The following is a 20,307-nucleotide window of genomic DNA, read 5'->3' on the forward strand; positions in this document are numbered from 1 at the left end:
GTGTAACATGATGTTTATTGTGGTCAGCCAGAGAACGAGAGCGGTTCTCATCAACTCCACTCTTCTCAGATACAGTGGCTAAGGCTTATCAGTTGTCACGTGGATGGTGTGGTGTACAGGGGACGTGTGTTGGACAAGTGGAACACGGTGTTTGTCAAAAGAGAATTCCGTTGTGGTATGACATCATCTTAATCGGTATCTTCACCTCCTGTCCTCGTAGCATGAGACTGTCCAGATTTCCATACTGATTGAACCCAGTCGTTATTCAGGGAATCTGGGTGGGTGTGTTTTGTTGAACTAATGATGTCATCACCGTCATAGTTTCAGTTGTGAAAAGCACAAGTGTTTTTATGAGGGTCGAATAGAATTAGTAACCATGCCTCATAAAGAGCGAACAGCACTGCATAGTGTTTTAGTAAGAGATACTCTCTACCCACACAGTAAAGCAATCATTGAAGCATGATAACTGTGGGTTTTAAGAGTGACCGAGTAGACAGCGTGATATGGAGGCAGGGAGACGTAACGGAAGAGAGTGAAGAATGCAGAGTGAGGCCCTAGATGGGGGATGGGGAGCTGGAAGAGGGGGCTTCATTGAGTGGAATGTGGCTAGCCTCTGATCACCACTGCTGGGTAGATTAAACTGGACAGTAGGCCATACACAACACTGGAGCCATGGGCCAGAAGTTAGCTGGGCTGCCCCGCCAGGGACGGAGAAAGGGAGCTAGTGCTGAGCTACTGAGGCCCAGTGGAGAGCGAGAGAGGGAACTAGTGCTGAGCTACTGAGGCCCAGTGGGGAGAGAGGGAACTAGTGCTGACCTACTGAGGGCCAGTGGAGAGGGAGAAAACATTAGGGGTGAGGGAGGGAGAGGGGGAACTAGTGGTGAGCTACTGAGGGGCGAGGGAAGGAGGGAGGGAGAGAGAGGGAACTAGTGCTGAGCTACTGAGGGGGGAGGGAGAGAGAGGGAACTAGTGCTGAGCTACTGAGGGGTGAGGGAGAGAGAGGGAACTAGTGCTGAGCTACTGAGGCCCAGTGGAGAGGGAGAAAACATTAGGGGTGAGGGACGGAGAGGGGGAACTAGTGGTGAGCTACTGAGGGGCGAGGGAAGGAGGGAGGGAGAGAGAGGGAACTAGTGCTGAGCTACTGAGGGGGGAGGGAGAGAGAGGGAACTAGTGCTGAGCTACTGAGGGGCGAGGGAGAGAGAGGGAACTAGTGCTGAGCTACTGAGGGGCGAGGGAGAGAGGGGGAACTAGTGCTGAGCTACTAAGGGAGGAGGGAGGGAGGGAGAGAGAGGGAACTAGTGCTGAGCTACTGAGGGGCGAGGGAGGGAGAGAGGGAACTAGTGCTGAGCTACTGAGGGGCGAGGGAGGGAGAGAGAGGGAACTAGTGCTGAGCTACTGAGGGGAGAGGGAGGGAGATGGAACTAGTGCTGAGCTACTGAGGGGAGAGGGAGAGAGAGGGAACTAGTGCTGAGCTACTGAGGGGCGAGGGAGGGAGAGAGGGGGAGCTAGTGCTGACCTACTGAGGGCCAGTAGAGAGGTGGAAGACAGCAGGGAGGGAGAGAGGGGGAACTAGTGCTGACCTACTGAGGACCAGTAGAGAGGTGGAAGACAGCAGGAGAGAGGGGGCGAGGGTGAGGAGGATCTAGGTGCTGACCTACTGAGGACCAGTAGAGAGGGGGAAGACATTAGGAAGGAGGGAGGGAGAGAGAGGGAACTAGTGCTGACCTACTGAGGACCAGTAGAGAGAGGGAACTAGTGCTGACCTACTGAGGACCAGTAGAGAGGGGGAACTAGTGCTGACCTACTGAGGACCAGTAGAGAGGGGGAACTAGTGCTGACCTACTGAGGACCAGTAGAGAGGGGGAACTAGTGCTGACCTACTGAGGACCAGTAGAGAGGGGGAAGACATTAGGAAGGAGGGAGGGAGAGAGAGGGAACTAGTGCTGACCTACTGAGGGCCAGTAGAGAGGTGGAAGACAGCATTAGTGAGGGTGAGAGGGGAATCTAGTGCTGACCTACTGAGGACCAGTAGAGAGGGGGAAGACAGCAGGAGAGAGGGGGCGAGGGTGAGAGGGGGATCTAGTGCTGACCTACTGAGGACCAGTAGAGAGGGGGAACTAGTGCTGACCTACTGAGGACCAGTAGAGAGGGGGAACTAGTGCTGACCTACTGAGGACCAGTAGAGAGGGGGGAGACATTAGGAAGGAGGGGGGGAGAGAGAGGGAACTAGTGCTGACCTACTGAGGACCAGTAGAGAGGGGGAACTAGTGCTGACCTACTGAGGACCAGTAGAGAGGGGGAACTAGTGCTGACCTACTGAGGGCCAGTAGAGAGGTGGAAGACAGCATTAGAGAGGGGGTGAGGGTGAGAGGGGGATCTAGTGCTGACCTACTGAGGACCAGTAGAGAGGGGGAAGACATTAGGAAGAAGGGAGGGTGAGAGGGGGAACTAGTGCTGACCTACTGAGGACCAGTAGAGAGGGGGAACTAGTGCTGACCTACTGAGGACCAGTAGAGAGGGGGAACTAGTGCTGACCTACTGAGGACCAGTAGAGAGGGGGAAGACATTAGGAAGGAGGGAGGGGGAGAGAGAGGGAACTAGTGCTGACCTACTGAGGGCCAGTAGAGAGGTGGAAGACAGCATTAGTGAGGGTGAGAGGGGAATCTAGTGCTGACCTACTGAGGACCAGTAGAGAGGGGGAAGACAGCAGGAGAGAGGGGGCGAGGGTGAGAGGGGGATCTAGTGCTGACCTACTGAGGACCAGTAGAGAGGGGGAACTAGTGCTGACCTACTGAGGACCAGTAGAGAGGGGGGAGACATTAGGAAGGAGGGGGGGAGAGAGAGGGAACTAGTGCTGACCTACTGAGGACCAGTAGAGAGGGGGAACTAGTGCTGACCTACTGAGGACCAGTAGAGAGGGGGAACTAGTGCTGACCTACTGAGGACCAGTAGAGAGGGGGAACTAGTGCTGACCTACTGAGGACCAGTAGAGAGGGGGAAGACATTAGGGAGGAGGGAGGGAGGGAATGGGAAACAAAATGCCAAAGGGAAGTACAGGTGGTATTGTTTACCATCTTGGTCAAAGGCCTTTATGCATTGTACCACTGTAACTTAGAGATTTCCTCCTAGCTGACATTATCTCACCGTAGGGCCGGGCCTTATCCTCATCGTGATGTGAATGTTGGAAATATGATTTCATCATTCCCTGATATTGACACTAGTTCTCCACATACTGCCGACTACCATGGTGAAGTTCAGTTTGGTGATAATGTTATCAAATGGAGGCTGTTGATGTGCCACATGAACATGGTCTCACAGGAATACATCTTATTCATATAGATACATGGTCACATTCATCATATTGTTATCCAGGATGTGACGGGGGTATTTGTCTCCATCGCCCAGCTCTAAATAGGCAGACGGTCCAGTATAAAATGTATATGTGATTTATAAACTAACCTGTCCCTCAGAGCCCAGATCAAGTGACAACTGGGCTCCCTGTCTCTGCAGAACCCCAGGAGGATGAGCGATGTGGTGAGGGAGACCGAGGTGTTCTGAGCCAGGCTGCATCACCAGTAAAGTCTTTGTTCAGGAGAATGAGCGACAGGGTTGCCCGGATAGGGAAGGGAATTACTGACCCACGTGCCTGCTCCTCCCCCCCTTCCTCCCCTCTGTCTTCCCCCTCCTTACCCCTCGCCTTGGAGGCTGCGTGTACAGGCCGCAGCAGGAAGCTGAAATTCAGCACAGGCATGGCCCAGCAGCATCATCAGTCCCCATCAGACAGCGGTGAGAGACAGGGCAGAGAGAACCAAGCCAGTCTGGATGAAAAGGGACAGAGGGTGAAGCAGAGACTGCAAGAGGCATCGAGAGACTGAGGGAAGGACAGAGAGAAAGGGACAGTAGGGTGGAGAGAGAGGGAGAGTTTGGTCAGCAGAAGTACAGTATGTTACAATGATGACAAAGGGACAGTAGGGTGGAGGGAGAGGGAGAGTTTGGTCAGCAGAAGTACAGTATGTTACAGTGATGACAAAGGGACAGTAGGGTGGAGGGAGAGGGAGAGTTTGGTCAGCAGAAGTGATGAAGTACAGTATGTTACAGTGATGACAAAGGGACAGTAGGGTGGAGGGAGAGGGAGAGTTTGGTCAGAAGAAGTACAGTATGTTACAGTGATGACAAAGGGACAGTAGGGTGGAGGGAGAGGGAGAGTTTGGTCAGCAGAAGTGATGAAGTACACTATGTTACAGTGATGACAAAGGGACAGTAGGGTGGAGGGAGAGGGAGAGTTTGGTCAGCAGAAGTGATGAAGTACAGTATGTTACAGTGATGACAAAGGACAGAGGGAGAAAGTCTGTTCTTTGTCAGTCTGTCTTACACAATAAAGTCTAATTAAAGAACGGAATGCATTGCCAGTGCACCTCTTATAAGACAAAGCAGTACAGAAAGATCCCTCTACACTACAGTACTGTAATAATGCTGGAGATGGAAACAGCTGAAGAGTGATGACCTGCTAATTGATTTAATATTCATTTGGAGTTTGTGAATGTTACCGGGCCACTTTTGGCTCATGAATGTGTTGTTGTACAACATGATGTGAATTATATCGATGGAGCTTAAGCTTAGTCCGTGTGTTATTTTGTCCTTCTGGTCTCTGCTCCCTACTTCCCTTTACCTTAGACTTGGCTTACCCCTCTCTTGCTCTCTCTCTCTCATTCTCCCCACTGCTTTTCTCCTCCCCCCTCTCTCACACACTCTCCCCTGGAGGGGCGGCAGGTAGCCTAGCGGTTAAGAGCATTGAGCCAGTAACCGAAAGCCGGCAAGGTGGAAATAACGCCCGTTCTGCCCTTGAGCAAGGCAGTTAACCCCCAACAACTGTTCCCAAGGTGCTGATATCGAGAACTTTGATTGAGAGGACAGGAAGCAGGAGAGGAGAGGAGAGGATAGGAAACAGGAGAGGAAACAGGACAGGAGAGGAGAGGACAGGAACAGGAGAGGAAACAGGAGAGGAGAGGAGAGGATAGGAAACAGGAGAGGAGAGGAAACAGGACAGGAGAGGAGGGAACCCCCCCGCGCACCTCTGATTCAGAGGGGTTGGGTTAAATGCAGAAGACACAGTCCTCTCCTGTTTTCTGTTCCCTCTCCTGTTCCTGTCCTGTCCTCTACTCTCCTGTCCTGTCCTCTACTCTCCTGTCCTGTCCTCTACTCTCCTGTCCTGTCCTCTACTCTCCTGTCCTGTCCTCTACTCTCCTGTCCTGTCCTCTACTCTCCTGTCCTGTCCTCTACTCTCCTGTCCTGTCCTCTACTCTCCTGTCCTGTCCTCTACTCTCCTGTCCTGTCCTCTACTCTCCTGTCCTGTCCTCTACTCTCCTGTCCTCTCCTGTTTTCTGTTCCCTCTCCTCTCCTGTCCTGTCCTCTACTCTCCTGTCCTGTCCTCTCCTCTCCTGTCCTCTCCTGTCCTGTCCTCTCCTCTCCTGTCCTCTCCTGTCCTGTCCTCTCCTGTTTTCTGTTTCCTCTCCTTTTCCCTCTCCTCTCCTGTTCCCTCTCTTATCAGCATACAGCTCATATCTCAGCTGTACCAGGGAGGTATGTTCATTACTCACAGAATAGAAACACTTTTTTTTCCACCCCTCCCCCTTCTCTTCATTCTTTAATAAGCACCGTCCCTCCCCCCCCCACGCACTCCCTCCCCCGTTTTTATCGCTTCGTGCCTGGAACACCGTGGTACTCACCATGTGTGGGATATCCAGGCCTGTCGTCAGCTTCTGAGACCGTTTCCAGAGCAGTTCTTATTGAGCAACATTCAGTCCAGAGCAGAACAGATGTATTCTCTAGAGTTCAACACAAACCTAGTCATACAATATTAAAAATGTACAGTAACTACATCCATATTCCAGATCTACAATTGGATGACAGACACATTGGTTGTTTTAGCGTCATTAACTCCCAATGCTCTGATGGTCATGACAGAACAATGGATTTAGAATGTATGGCTCTGGGTTTATGGGTGATTGACAGTCCTGTTGCTATGTGAAGGTAATTGCTGTCACCTGATAATGGTGTCCCATTAACGCTGACATGGCCCTCTGCTCTGTCTGTGACCTAGCAACACACAGGATGTCCGGTGGCTCCGTCAGGGATAATGTCACCGGGCAGCACAGTGTTCGGTACTAGGACCCTCCCTTTTCCTGAGATATAGATATTGTAACGGTAGCCTTTAGACAAATTATTATTTAGACTTAATATCTGACTGATATAGGTCCCTGTGTTTTGCGCCATCATGTGACATAGCAAGATGTTATCCTGTACTTTAAAGCATAATTGAAAAATGTGAATTACACAAGAAGTTTAAGCAATTGTCTAAGGATGGTGCTGGACCATCTGACATAAAAAATAAAATGGGACAGTTTGATGAAAAATATTTTATTAACAGGTTTAAATCCAGGCATGTCACTTGTTTGCTCAAAAGAGGGGGGGGGGGGGGGAAGTATTTGATCCCCTGCTGATTTTGTATGTTTGCCCACTGACAAAGAAACGATCCGTCTATAATTTTAATGTTTTATTTGAACAGTGAGAGACAGAACAACAACAATCCAGAAAAACATATAAAAAAAATTTAATAAATTGATTTGCATTTTAATGAGGGAAATAAGTATTTGTCCCCTCTGCAAAACATGACTTAGTACCTGGTGGCAAAACCCTTGTTGGCAATCACAGAGGTCAGACGTTTCTTGTAGTTGGCCACCATGTTTGCACACATCTCAGGAGGGATTTTGTCCCACTCCTCTTTGCAGATCTTCTCCAAGTCATTAAGGTTTCGAGGCTGACGTTTGGCAACTCGAACCTTCAGCTCCCTCCACAGATTTTCTATGGGATTAAGGTCTGGAGACTGGCTAGGCCACTCCAGGACCTTAATGTGCTTCTTCTTGAGCCACTCCTTTGTTGCCTTGGCCGTGTGTTTTGGGTCATTGTCATGGTGGAATACCAATCCACGACCCATTTTCAATGCCCTGTCTGAGGGAAGGAGGTTCTCACCCAAGATTTGACGGTACATGGCCCCGTCCATCGTCCCTTTGATGCGGTAAAGTTGTCCTGTCCCGTTAGCAGAAAAACACCCCCAAAGCATAATGTTTCCACCTCCATGTTTGACGGTGGGGATGGCGTTCTTGGGGTCATAGGCAGCATTCCTCCTCCTCCTCCAAACACGGCGAGTTGAGTTGATGCCAAAGAGCTCCATTTTGGTCTCCTCTTGTAGCCCTTTCCAGCCTTGTGTAGGTCTACAATCCTGTCCCTGACATCCTCGGAGAGCTCTTTGGTCTTGGCCATGGTGGAGAGTTTGGAATCTGATTGATTGTGGACAGGTGTCTTATACACAGGTAACAAACTGAGATTAGGAGCACTCCCTTTAAGAGTGTGCTCCTAATCTCAGCTCGTTACCTGTATAAAAGACACCTGGGAGCCAGAAATCTTTCTGATTGAGAGGGGGTCAAATACTTATTTCCCTCATTTTAAGTTAAAATGCAAATCAATTTATAACATTTTTGACATGCGTTTTTCTGGATTTTTCTGTTTGTTCTGTCTCTCACTGTTCAAATAAACCTACCATTTAAAATGATAGACTGATCCTTTCTTTGTCAGTGGGCAAACATACAAAATCAGCAGGGGATCAAATACTTGTTTCCCCCCCCCCCCCTCGCTGTATCTAAGGGCTAGGAGCTGATCACATGACCTGATTTAGGATAAACACTCCTGGCCCCGTTTTATCAAGCGCCTCAGAGTACAATAGGAGTGCTGCTCTATTATCCTGTCCATATAATCTTATTCATTATTGTCTGAAAGGCTGAACTGATTCTAGCTCAGCATTTCTACTCTGAGAGGATTTTGACCTAAATAGTGAGTTTTTATGTGTTTGGGTAGAACAGACCGTGGTCAGTAGGTTTTATGTGATGTTTGGGTAGAACAGACCGTGGTCAGTAGGTTTTATGTGATGTTTGGGTAGAACAGACCGTGGTCAGTAGGTTTTATGTGATGTTTGGGTAGAACAGACTGTGGTCAGTAGGTTTTATGTGATGTTTGGGTAGAACAGACTGTGGTCAGTAGGTTTTATGTGATGTTTGGGTAGAACAGACTGTGGTCAGTAGGTTTTATGTGATGTTTGGGTAGAACAGACCGTGGTCAGTAGGTTTTATGTGATGTTTGGGTAGAACAGACCGTGGTCAGTAGGTTTTATGTGATGTTTGGGTAGGACAGACTGTGGTCAGTAGGTTTTATGTGATGTTTGGGTAGAACAGACTGTGGTCAGTAGGTTTTATGTGATGTTTGGGTAGAACAGACCGTGGTCAGTAGGTTTTATGTGATGTTTGGGTAGGACAGACTGTGGTCAGTAGGTTTTATGTGATGTTTGGGTAGGACAGACTGTGGTCAGTAGGTTTTATGTGATGTTTGGGTAGAACAGACCGTGGTCAGTAGGTTTTATGTGATGTTTGGGTAGGACAGACTGTGGTCATTAGTGAATGAAGGTGGACTGAGTTTGAACTCCTGTACTGAGAGCAGAGTCCCTACTTTAAACACCCTGTGGGGGTTGGAAATGCAATAGTGTGTGTTCATTCTGGTCCTGTCTACCATCCTCTCTCCAATGACTATTCAAATCAAATTTGATTTGTCACATTCACATGGTTAGCAGATGTTATTGCGGGTGTAGTGAATTGCTTCTTGTTTCCGACAGTGCAGTAATATATATATATATATATATATATATATATATATATATATATATATATATATATATAATATATATAACAATTTCACCACAAATACCTAATAGAGACAAATCTAAGTAAAGGACTGGAATTAAGAATATATATATATATATGAGATGAGTAATGTCAGAGCGGCACAGACTAAGATCGTTGTCTGTGTAATTGTAACGTTCAGAATAGTTTACCCGTATAGACCCATGAAAAATGTCTAGCTGTTGGATTTGGTCCAGAAAACACACAGGTCTGATGTTTATACTAAAGGACTGTCAAATTCAGACTTTACAAGCCAACAAATACAACAAAATGGCCTTTTACCCAACCCTGACTCTCACCCTGGAGGGCTTGTGTCCAACCCTGACTCTCACCCTGGAGGCCTTGTGCCCAACCCTGACTCTCACCCTGGAGGCCTTGTGCCCAACCCTGACGCTCACCCTGGAGGCCTTGTGCCCAACCCTGGCGCTCACCCTGGAGGCCTTGTGCCCAACCCTGACGCTCACCCTGGAGGCCTTGTGCCCAACCCTGACGCTCACCCTGGAGGCCTTGTGCCCAACCCTGACGCTCACCCTGGAGGCCTTGTGCCCAACCCTGACGCTCACCCTGGAGGGTTATGCTGGTGTTTACTTCCTACACAGTTATCACTGATTGGTTAGATTAATTATTAACTCACATATGCTAACTTACTCAATTGCGTTCCTGAACGTTTGTCACCTTGAGCATAAAGGTGAACTCATATCTGCAGGTGAGATGTGTATTTTATCAGCCAACCGTTGAACAAAATGAGTTGAGACTGATCAACGGTCTCAAGACACTGAGCGTGATGGCGGCCCGGCCCAAAGGTAACTGTGATATTATGACACTGACCCCCAAAGGGACACACCGAGACAGTCACAGACTATTAGTCTGGGTCCTGGGGCATTAGCTCCATGGTATTGACTATTTACGCTTGCTTTATCGACCATAGGAAACCAGTGGTGGCGGGTTGGAGGGATAACATTTAGGAAAGGTCTACTTTGATCAGGTGTGTGTAAAATATTAGAAATGACTCTTTTTAAAGCCTTGCTAGTTGCTGTAATGAGACTGAAAGCCTTGCTAGTTGCTGTAATGAGACTGACAGCCTTGCTAGTTGCTGTAATGAGACTGACAGCCTTGCTAGTTGCTGTAATGAGACTGACAGCCTTGCTAGCTGCAATTAGGGTTAAGTGCCTTGCTCAAGGGCACATCGGCAGATTTCACCTAGCTCTGGAATTCGAACTAGCAACCTTTCGGTTACTGGCCCAACCTCTTAACTGCTAGACTACCACCCAGTTTTCACACTCCTTTTTCCACATTTTGTTGCTACAGTCTGAATGTATTAAATGTTGTTTTGTCACTGGACAACACACAATACCCCAAAATGAAAGGCTGAAATGTCTTTAGGCAATAAGTATTCAACCCCTTTTGTTATGGCAAGCCTAAATAGATTCAGGAGTAAACATTTGCTTAACAAGTCACATAAGTTGCAATAATGTTGTTTTAACATGATTTTTGAATGACGACCTCATCTCTATAACCCCCACACACAATTATCTGTAAGGTCCAGTGATTTTGAAACCGATTCAACCACAAAGACCTGGAAGGTTTTCCAATGCCTCGCAAAGAAGGGCACCGATTTGGTAGATGGGTCAAAATCAAATATCCCTTTTGAGCGTGGTGAATTAATTCATTACACTTTGGATGGTGTATCAATAGACCCCGTCACTACAAAGATACAGGCGTCCTTCCTGACTCAGTTGCCATGAGCCAAAGGTGAATTTAAAGCAGTCACAGAGTTTAATGGCTGTGATAGGAGAAATCTGAGGATGGATCAACAACATTGTAGTTACTCCACAATACTAACCTAACTGACAGAGTGAAAAGAAGAGATCCTGTGCAAGATACAAATATTCCAAAACATGCATCCTGTTTGCAACAAGGCACTAAAGTAAAACTGCAAAAATGTGGCAAAGCAATTCACTTTTTGTCCTGAATACAAAGTGTTGTGTTGTGTTGGATTTGCCCCAAACATATCACGGAGTAGTACCACTACATATTTTCAAGCATAGTGGTGGCTGCATCATGTTATGCGTATGCTTGTCATCGTTAAGGACTGGGGAGTTTTTCCGGATAAAAAGGAAACGGAATGGAGCTAAGCACAGGCAAAATCCTAGTGGAAAATCTGGTTCAGTCTGCTTTCCAACAGACACAAGGCCAAATCGACACAGGAGTTGCTTACCAAGAAGACAGTGAATGTTCCTGAGTGGCCGAGTTAGTTTCAACTTAAATCTGCTTGAAAATCTATTGCAAAACCTGAAAAATGGTTGTCTGGCGATGATCAACAACCAATTTGACAGAGCTTGAAGAATTATTTTAATAATAACGGGAAAATGTTGCACAATCCAGGTGTGTAAAGCTCTTATAGAATTACCCAGAAAGACTCACAGCTGTAATCGCTACCAAAGGTGATTCTAACATGTATTGACTCAAGGATGTGAATACTTATCTTTATCAAGACATGTTAGTGTTTTTATTTTTTACATTTTTTTTTTACAAATATTATAATTTTACATCCACTTTGACACAGTATTTTGTGTAAATCTTTGACCCCAAAAAATTACAATTAAATCCATTTTAATCCCACTTCGTAACAGTCAAAGGAGTGTGAATATTTATGAAGGCCCTGCAGGCTTCCTCTGTGTTTACATCATACGGATTAGCTGAGTTTGGATTAACATATCAGTGTGTGTTTTTGTGAATATGCAAACCTATATTTTGTATGCATACAGTTGTAATGTCTGGACAGTAAGGAGGCAATGAACTTATGTTTCATGAGAACTGAAATGGGATACTCCTCTACACTTGATCCTTTGGTTTTCTGGTTGAGGGGAGGGGGGGGGGGGGGGGGGATCTGTCAACATGAGGGCTGGAATCCTTATCGACAACCTGCCTGCACCCTATCCCAGAACACACACACACACACAATTACTGATGATGCTTAGGTCCAAAGAGTTTATCCACATCACCTGAGAGAACTGCACAGTGTGTACATACACTACAACACACCACGGGATACGAGAACATGTCGACCAGTTCTTATAGCCTTTAGCCGTACCCTTATCCTACTCCTCCTCTGTTCCTCTGGTGATGTACAGGTTAACCCAGGACCTGTAACCCCCAGTTCCACTCCTATTCCCCAGATGCTATCATTTTACTTCTGTAACTGTAAAAGCCTTGGTTTCTTGCGTTGAACATCAGAAGCCTCCTCCCTAAGTTTGTTTTTATTCATTGCTTTAGCACACTCTGCCAACCCGGATGTCCTAGCCGTGTCTGAATCCTGATTTAGGAAGGCCACCAAAAATTCTGAAATTTCCATCCCCAGCATTTTCCACCAAGATAGAACTACCAAAGGGGTTGGAGTTGCAATCTGCTGCAGAGTTGTCCTGCAGAGTTCTGTCATGCTATCCAGGTCTTTGCCCAAACAGTTCAAGCTTCTACTTTTAAAAATCCACCTTTCCAGAAATGTGTGTCTCACTGACCCCCCTCAGCTGTGCCCTGGACACCATGTGGGAATTAATTGCCCCCCATTTATCTTCAGAGTTTGTACTGTTAGGTGACCTACACTGGGATATGCTAAACATCCCGGCCGTCCTACAATCTAAGCTTGATACCTTCAATCTCACACAAATTATCAAGAAACCTACCAGGTACAACCCTAAATCCATAAACATGGGCACCCCGATAGATATCATCCTGACCAACCTGCCCTCTAAATATACCTCTGCTGTCTTCAACCAGGATCTCAGCGATCACTGCCTCATTGCCTGCGTCCGTAATGGGTCTGCGGTCAAATGACCACCCCTCACTGTCAAACGCTCCCTACAACACTTCAGCGAGCAGGCCTTTCTAATCAACCTGGCCCAGGTATCCTGGAACGACATTGACCTCATTCCGTCAATAGAGGATGCCTAGTTATTCTTTAAAAGTGCTTTCCTCACCATCTTAAATAAGCATGCCCCATTCAAAGAATGTAGAACTAAGAACAGATATAGCCCTTGGTTCACTCAATACTTAACTGCCCTTGACCAGCACAAAAACATCCTGTACTGCATTAGCATTGAATAGCCCCCGCAATATGCAACTTTTCAGGGAAGTTAGGAACCAATATTCACAGGCAGTTAGGAAAGCATCTTGTAGCATAAACTCCAACATTTTCTGGGACATTAAAGTTCATGGAGAATAAGAGCACCTCCTCCCAGCTGCCCACTGCACTGAGGCTAGGAAATTGTCACCACCAATAAATCTATTATAATCGAGAATTTCAATAGGCATTTTTCTACGGCTGGCCATGCTTTCCACCTGGCTACCCCGGTCAACAGCTCCGCAACTCGCCCAAACATCCCCTACTTCCCCTTCACCCAGATAGCTGATGTTCTGAAAGAGCTGCAAAATCTGGACCCCTACAAATCAGCTGGGCTAGACAATCTGGATACTCTCTTTCTAAAATTATCCTCCGCAATTGTTGCAACACCTATTACCAGCCTGTTCAACCTCTCTTTCTTTCGTATCGTCTGAGATACCTAAAGATTGGAAAGCTGCCGCGGTCATCCCCCTCTTCAAAGGGGGTGACACTCTTGACCCAAACTGCTACAGACCTATATCTATCCTACCCTGTCTTTCTAAGGTCTTCGAAAGCCAAGTTAACAAACAGATTATCGACCATTTCGAATCCCACCATACCTTCTCCGCTATGCAATCTGGTTTCCAAGCTGGTCATGGGTCCACCTCAGTCACGCTCAAGGTCCTAAACGATATCATAACCACCATTGATAAAAGACAATACTGTGCAGCTGTCTTCATCGACCTGGCCAAGGCTTTGGACTCTGTCAATCACCGCATTCTTATCGGGCAGACTCAATAGCCTTGGTTTCTCAAATGACTGCCTAGCCTGGCTCACCAACTACTTCTCTGATAGAGTTCAGTGTGTCAAATCAGAGGGCCTGTTATCTGGACCTCTGGCAGTCTCTATGGGGGTGCCAAAGGGTTCAATTCTCAGGCCGACTCTTTTCTCTGTGTACATCAATGATGTCGCTCTTGCTGTTGGTGATTCTCTGATCCACTTCTACGCAGACGAAACCATTCTGTATACATCTGGCCCTTTGGAAACTGTGTTAACAAACCTCCAGACGAGCATCGGTGCCATACAGCACTCCTTCCATTGCCTCCAACTGCTCTTAAATGCAAGTAAAACTAAATGCATGCTTTTCAACTGATCTCTGCACGCACCCGCCCGCCCATCTAGCATCACTACTCTGGACGGTTCTGACTTAGAATATGTGGACAACTACATATACCTAGGTGTCTGGTAAGCATCTCCAATCCAAGATGATAATCTAGAATCGGCTTCCTATTTTGCAACAAAGCATCCTTCACTCATGTTGCCAAACATACCCTCGTAAAGCTGACTATCCTACCGATCCTTGATTTCGGCGATGTAATTTACAAAACAGCCTCCAACACTCTACTCAGCTAATTGGATGTAGTCTATCACAGTGCCATCTGTTTTGTCACCAAAGCCCCATATACTACCCACCACTGCGACCTGTATTCTCGTTGGTTGGCCCTGGCTTCATACTCGTCGCCAGACCCACTGGCTCCAGGTCATCTATAAGTCTTTGCTAGGTAAAGCCCCGCCTTATCTCAGCTCACTGGTCACCATAGCAGCACCCACCCGTAGCATGCTACCCAGCAGGTATATTTCACTGGTCATCCTCAAAGCCAACTCCTCCTTTGGCCACCTTTACTTCCAGTTCTCTGCTGCCAATGACCGGAACAAATTGTAAAAATCATCAGCTGTCAGAGCAGCTTAACCATCATTGCACCTGTAAATAGCCCACCCAACTACCTCATCTCCTTGTTATTATTTTTTTCTTCTCCTTTACATCCTAGTATCTCTACTTGTACATTCATCTTCTGCACATCTATCACTCCAGTGTCAATTGCTAAATTGTAATTATTTTGTCACTATGGCCTATTTATTGCCTTACCTCTCTTATCTTACCTCATTTGCACACACTGTATATATACTTTTTCTATTGTGTTATTGACTGTATGTTTGTTTATTCCATGTGTCACACTGCTTTGCTTTATCTTGGCCAGGTCGCAGTTGTAAATGAGAACTTGTTCTCAACTGGCCTACCTGGTTAAATAAAGGTGTTCTCAACTGGCCTACCTGGTTAAATAAAGGTGTTCTCAACTGGCCTACCTGGTTAAATAAAGGTGTTCTCAACTGGCCTACCTGGTTAAATAAAGGTGTTCTCAACTGGCCTACCTGGTTAAATAAAGGTGTTCTCAACTGGCCTACCTGGTTAAATAAAGGTGTTCTCAACTGGCCTACCTGGTTAAATAAAGGTGAAATTAAAATGTAATTAATTAATTCTAGAACATACATAGCAAGTAGGAGGAAGAAGAGAGAGCGATGAAGGGGGGGACTGGGGCACAGCCCAGGAGGGAATGAACGTTATGATATTAATGTTTGGCATCCGTATGCTGGTGGTTAACCATTAGAGAGCCATGGCCCTGCTTCTCCCTCTTCTTAGACTTTCGATCGAGTCTTGAACTCTGTCCCCGCTCTACACCACGCTCAGGTGAAAGTCCAGGTATTTCTCAGAGCAGCTCAGTTGCCGTGAGTAAGCCTCTGAAGAATTCCAAAAGCCCTACCACGAGAGACTGGAGGCGACGCTTGCTTTTACTACACATGAAGAATAAGCCCAGGGAAGAGATGGGGAAAGCCCTGTAACAAGGCAAGGGAGGGGCTCTAAGATAAAGGAACCCTAGGCCTCAGGCTTAGAGCAACACCATCGCTTTTGCATAACTACAGCATAGTCTGTGGTAGAATGTCAGTAATGATTTTATAGTTCCACCATAAAGATCAGTAAGCATTTACGGCGTGAGATTAGATCCTGTATCATGTGATATCGATATGGTTCTGATGCATTGTTCTCTTCCCTCCCCCAGAGGAAGCCGACTACTCTGCGTTTGGTCTGGACTCTCTGACCCGTCCCAAGAAGACGGTCCTAGCGGCCATGTTGCTACGGCCTGATGCCAACCGGAAGAAGCCCCTTGTGATCATCAGCCTGCCCAGGGACTTCAGGCCCGTCTCCTCCATCATCGACGTGGACATCCTCCCTGAGACACACCGCCGGGTTCGCCTCTACAAGCACGGCCAGGAGAAACCGCTGGGCTTCTACATCCGAGACGGCTCCAGTGTCCGGGTCACGCCCCAGGGCCTGGAGAAGGTTCCTGGGATCTTCATCTCCCGCATGGTGCCTGGGGGCCTGGCTGAGAGCACTGGCCTGCTGGCCGTCAACGACGAGGTTCTGGAGGTCAACGGCATCGAGGTGCAAGGCAAGTCTCTGGACCAGGTGACAGACATGATGATCGCCAACAGCCACAATCTCATCGTGACGGTGAAGCCGGCCAACCAGCGCAACAACATCGTACGGAGTGGCGGGGGCGGGGCAGCGTCCGGGAGCTCGGGACACTCGTCCGACAGTGGCACCAGTTTCTACGGCTACTCCTCCCCGGGCATTGCCGTGGCGACGACTCCGGCAGACATCATCCAGAACTTCCATCCAGAGGAGCTGGAGAGTGATGAGGATGATGAGGACCTTGTGATAGAGGTGGACGGAGAGGCCATGCCCATCCCACGGACCTCCTCGGCCAGCTGTACCATACCCTTCATTCCTCGCTACATGCCCCACCTGGACCTCCGCACCACCAACGGAGCCCTGGCCTCCCACAACCGCTCCGGCTCACTGGGCACGCTCAGCACTGCCGACAGGGGCCTGGAGGGAAGGAGCTTAGAGGAGGAAGGCACCGTCATTACACTGTAAACACACACTGTCGTAGTTGCATAGTATTTACGGGAACGCAAACACACAGTCTGACATACACTGAAGCGTACTGTCATGCATACACAAAGAACGACAACATCCACACATGCGTTGCCATAGTATCGACACCGCCCTCCCTATGCTGTCTGACAGACACATTGATTACCCGTGGTGTTTTGTGTGGAGGAGGAAAGTGACTCTGCCTCGGAGAAAGGCCTCCAACTTCTCATTGACAACCATAAAAAGCACTTGTTTCTATTTAGTGAGGGATGAGACTGTTTCTGTGGTCTTCCACTTGAGGGCAGCAATGAGATGCTACACTGTTGTTTTTTCAATTTTGTGAACCATAGGAAAGGACGGATTTTAATGAACAAACAAATGAATGAACGAATGAATGATTGCAGACATCTTTAGGCTTTGACCTTACCCTAGCTATTCTGCCCTGGTTTGTTTGATAGAGGAGACTACATTTCACAATCTGCTTTTGCCTTGTCACTTTGCAAACGACAACAACCATTCCCCTAGGAGATTACAGCTTGTGATTTTGGGAACAAAAGTAATGGCTTCTATCCTACATGTTACCATAGTAACTACCAAAGAGTAGAGGTCTGCAATAACACTCAGATTTTAGTCTGAGGAGAAACGATGTATATGGGTCTCTCTTCATGGACCCGGACATTAACCACTATTCCTGTGTTTCGTCTCCAAGCTTTTAATGTTGTTTATCACAAGAAAAAAACTAGAAGCAATTATGTAAAGCAACTGAAATGACAAAATCTCTTAAAGGGGAAATCTGTAATTGCAACATCCAATTTTAGACTTTTAAATGAATGTATTTGTGTGTGTGTGTGTGTGTGTGTGTACTGATTCTTGAAGAATATAACTAATAAAAGCCTTGTGAGCTTAGTTCTATTGTCGAACCCCATCAGAATCCAAAATTTAAGCTTGTTATACCTCTTTGTTTTGTAGACTAGGTAAATACAAACAAACACTGTATAGCGTCAACATGGTTAGAACTCTCATTTTGTTATCATGCATTGTCATTCCTTGTATCCGTAGATCTGTCCATGGGTTCGAGAGTGTTTTCAATTCTATAAACCCCATCCTTCAGCCTTCTACCAAAATAGTGGCGGGGAGTCAGTTTTGTTGTTTTGAGCTGCAGATTTCCGCTCTAAATATTTTCATTCTATTTCTTTTACGGTTTTATTTTAATCTAAAATGGTTCACTGTATGATTTTTTTATTTTTTTTATTTAGTTCAAAATAAGTATCTCAATTCACTGTCACGGACCAACACCTCATCTGACAGGTGTGCTGTCCCTGCCTGGATGAAGATCCATCTTGTTTTTCATCCAACTTCTCTTTCCTCACGACAAGGGCAATTTCCCCACTTCGTGTACATAGTGTGACAGAATGTGATTGTAAATGTGATTCTCTGATTTCTCAGACATGTTCTCTCTCTCGCTCTCTCGTCTCTGTCTGTCTGTCTGGTTTGGGAGGATGTATTTGTAACAACAGATGGTGGCTTTCTTAGTTTTCCAACTCTTGAGTTCACTTGGATGTGGCCTGAATCATTCACATTTGAAGAGTGTTCTCGCTTCATGTACAGTATTTATTCACTATTTCATTGTATATTGTTTGGAGTAAACCCTCAGTCGATCTTCAACAGAATGTGATACTGGTATAGATGACTAGCTGGACTGTGACACTGAGTACCACAGAGATGTTACGTAACTTAGAGCCAGGACGCTAATGACCCTGGAGAGGATGTCTGGGACTGTTATAGAACCCAGTCTGCAGGAAGAAGTTAGAATATTTTGTCTTGCACACGCTCTCACACATACCGACCCGGTCTCTGTGTTTGAGTAAGGTGGAGTTTGTCTAGCGCTATGCATTATGACTTGGATCAGGTGATCATTCCCACTTGTTCCTGGTCACATGACATCACCTGATGACTGTACCTACCTGTTCAGGAAGGTGAACACCAGCAAGTTCATTAGAATGTCATTAGTGTAGAGCCAACCGACTTCCCCAAAACACAAGACAGGATAGCACTGCAGAACATCCTCATTCCAATAGATTGTAGTTTTATTCTGTGTGTTTAGTTGCCAGTGAGCTTGTTGTGAAGTATAATGAGAATTTAGACTAAGGCTGTACTCAACATGTAAACATTAAATGACGCTAACAGACTCCACTGAGAGCAGATGGTGTATCGATGTCCATTTCTCCTATTGCTTTTTACCATCCTCTCTGATGGGGAAACAAAATGTTCTGGGAACAGTTGCCTCCCTCACCCCCCTCTCTCCTCCTCAGTCTGACTGCAATGGGTCTTACCTGCAGAAATACCTGATGAGAATCATAAACACTGGATCACTGTAATCAGACATGCCATCTACCCAGAGTAGGGTATCATGTGAACTCCACTAGCCCTCCCTATCAGATATGCCATCTACCCAGAGCAGGGTATCATGTGAACTCAACTCCCCCTCCTTTTCATACTGTGAGGTACAGTACTACTCTATTCTGTTATGGTACAGGGTGTAGAAGAGTTGGGATTGCTTTCTCTCTCTCCCTCTCATTCCAAACAGTTCTGGAACATTCAAGGCATGATGAGTCACATTTTAGAATGGAAAGTAAAAAAAAAAAAATTTAAAAAATGATCTGTTAATTTATTATTGTTTTAACTACACAGGACATGGGGATCGTAACCACAACAACTATTTATTTTCTAATCATGTTTCTGTATATTCTTTTTCATTGCTAAGTCAGTAAACATTGTAATGTGTTATAACTGATCCACTGTGTTAATTCATGGTTTAATTTCATTTTCTAATCTGTTCTTTCCCTTTTTTTCAAAAGTGATTTTGTTAAATAGCTTATTTTCTGTACAAACAGCTTCTAGGGGTTTAGATTATGACACTTTTCCTGTACTGTGAATTCCTCTATTCCTGGGAGAGACCTGTATGTTTCAGAGAACACTAACCAGGCTGGGAGAGACCTGTATGTTTCAGAGAACACTAACCAGGCTGGGAGAGACCTGTATGTTTCAGAGAACACTAACCAGGCTGGGAGAGACCTGTATGTTTCAGAGAACACTAACCAGGCTGGGAGAGACCTGTATGTTTCAGAGAACACTAACCAGGCTTTGGAATTTGGTTTGTCTGTTTGTTTTTTAATTATTTTTTTTTTAAAGATAATGAGCAATGATTTTTGCTTGTCAGATAAATCAAGGTATAGATTTGTGCTGAAAATGGTCAGTATTTTCTTATTGATAGTATATGATGTACATTTTTATCACATTTTAATGAAAAAGTAATAAAGAAATGTATGAATTTAGATGCACTTGTATAATTTGATACCATGAGCTGGAAATATATATTCAATGTTTGCCACATTCGTTTTATAAGTTTTGTTTAATGAATAGAAAATACAAAAACATGCATTTAAATAACTTTGACAAATTTTTCAACAACCAAAATGAACAGAATGTGCAAGTTCATATCAGTCAGAGGATGATGGGACTGTTACAGAACCCCGTTAGACAGGATGGATGAGACTGTTGTAAAACCCAGTTAGACAGGATGGATGAGATTATGGAACCCAGTCTGCAGGAAGAAGTTACTCTTTTGCATTTTAGTAATTTAGCAG

The 20,307-nt window shown here is 46.0% G+C and overlaps 1 protein-coding gene across 2 annotated transcripts in view; it reads left to right on the top strand.

Annotated features, from left to right (window-relative positions):
* The window catches only part of LOC110492634 (partitioning defective 6 homolog beta), a 32,319-nt gene extending 12,484 nt beyond the window's left edge, over window positions 1–19,835 (top strand). For both annotated transcript variants that reach the window (XM_021567059.2, XM_021567060.2), the window contains one exon: window positions 15,783–19,835. In XM_021567059.2, coding sequence (XP_021422734.2) covers window positions 15,783–16,660 — 878 coding nt within the window. In that variant the 3' untranslated portion in view covers window positions 16,661–19,835. The remainder of the gene's footprint in view (window positions 1–15,782) is intronic.
* The last annotated feature ends 472 nt before the right edge of the window (window positions 19,836–20,307 follow it).

This window comes from Oncorhynchus mykiss, chromosome 16 (genome assembly GCF_013265735.2).
Source record: "Oncorhynchus mykiss isolate Arlee chromosome 16, USDA_OmykA_1.1, whole genome shotgun sequence".
Taxonomy (NCBI): Eukaryota; Metazoa; Chordata; class Actinopteri; order Salmoniformes; family Salmonidae; genus Oncorhynchus; species Oncorhynchus mykiss.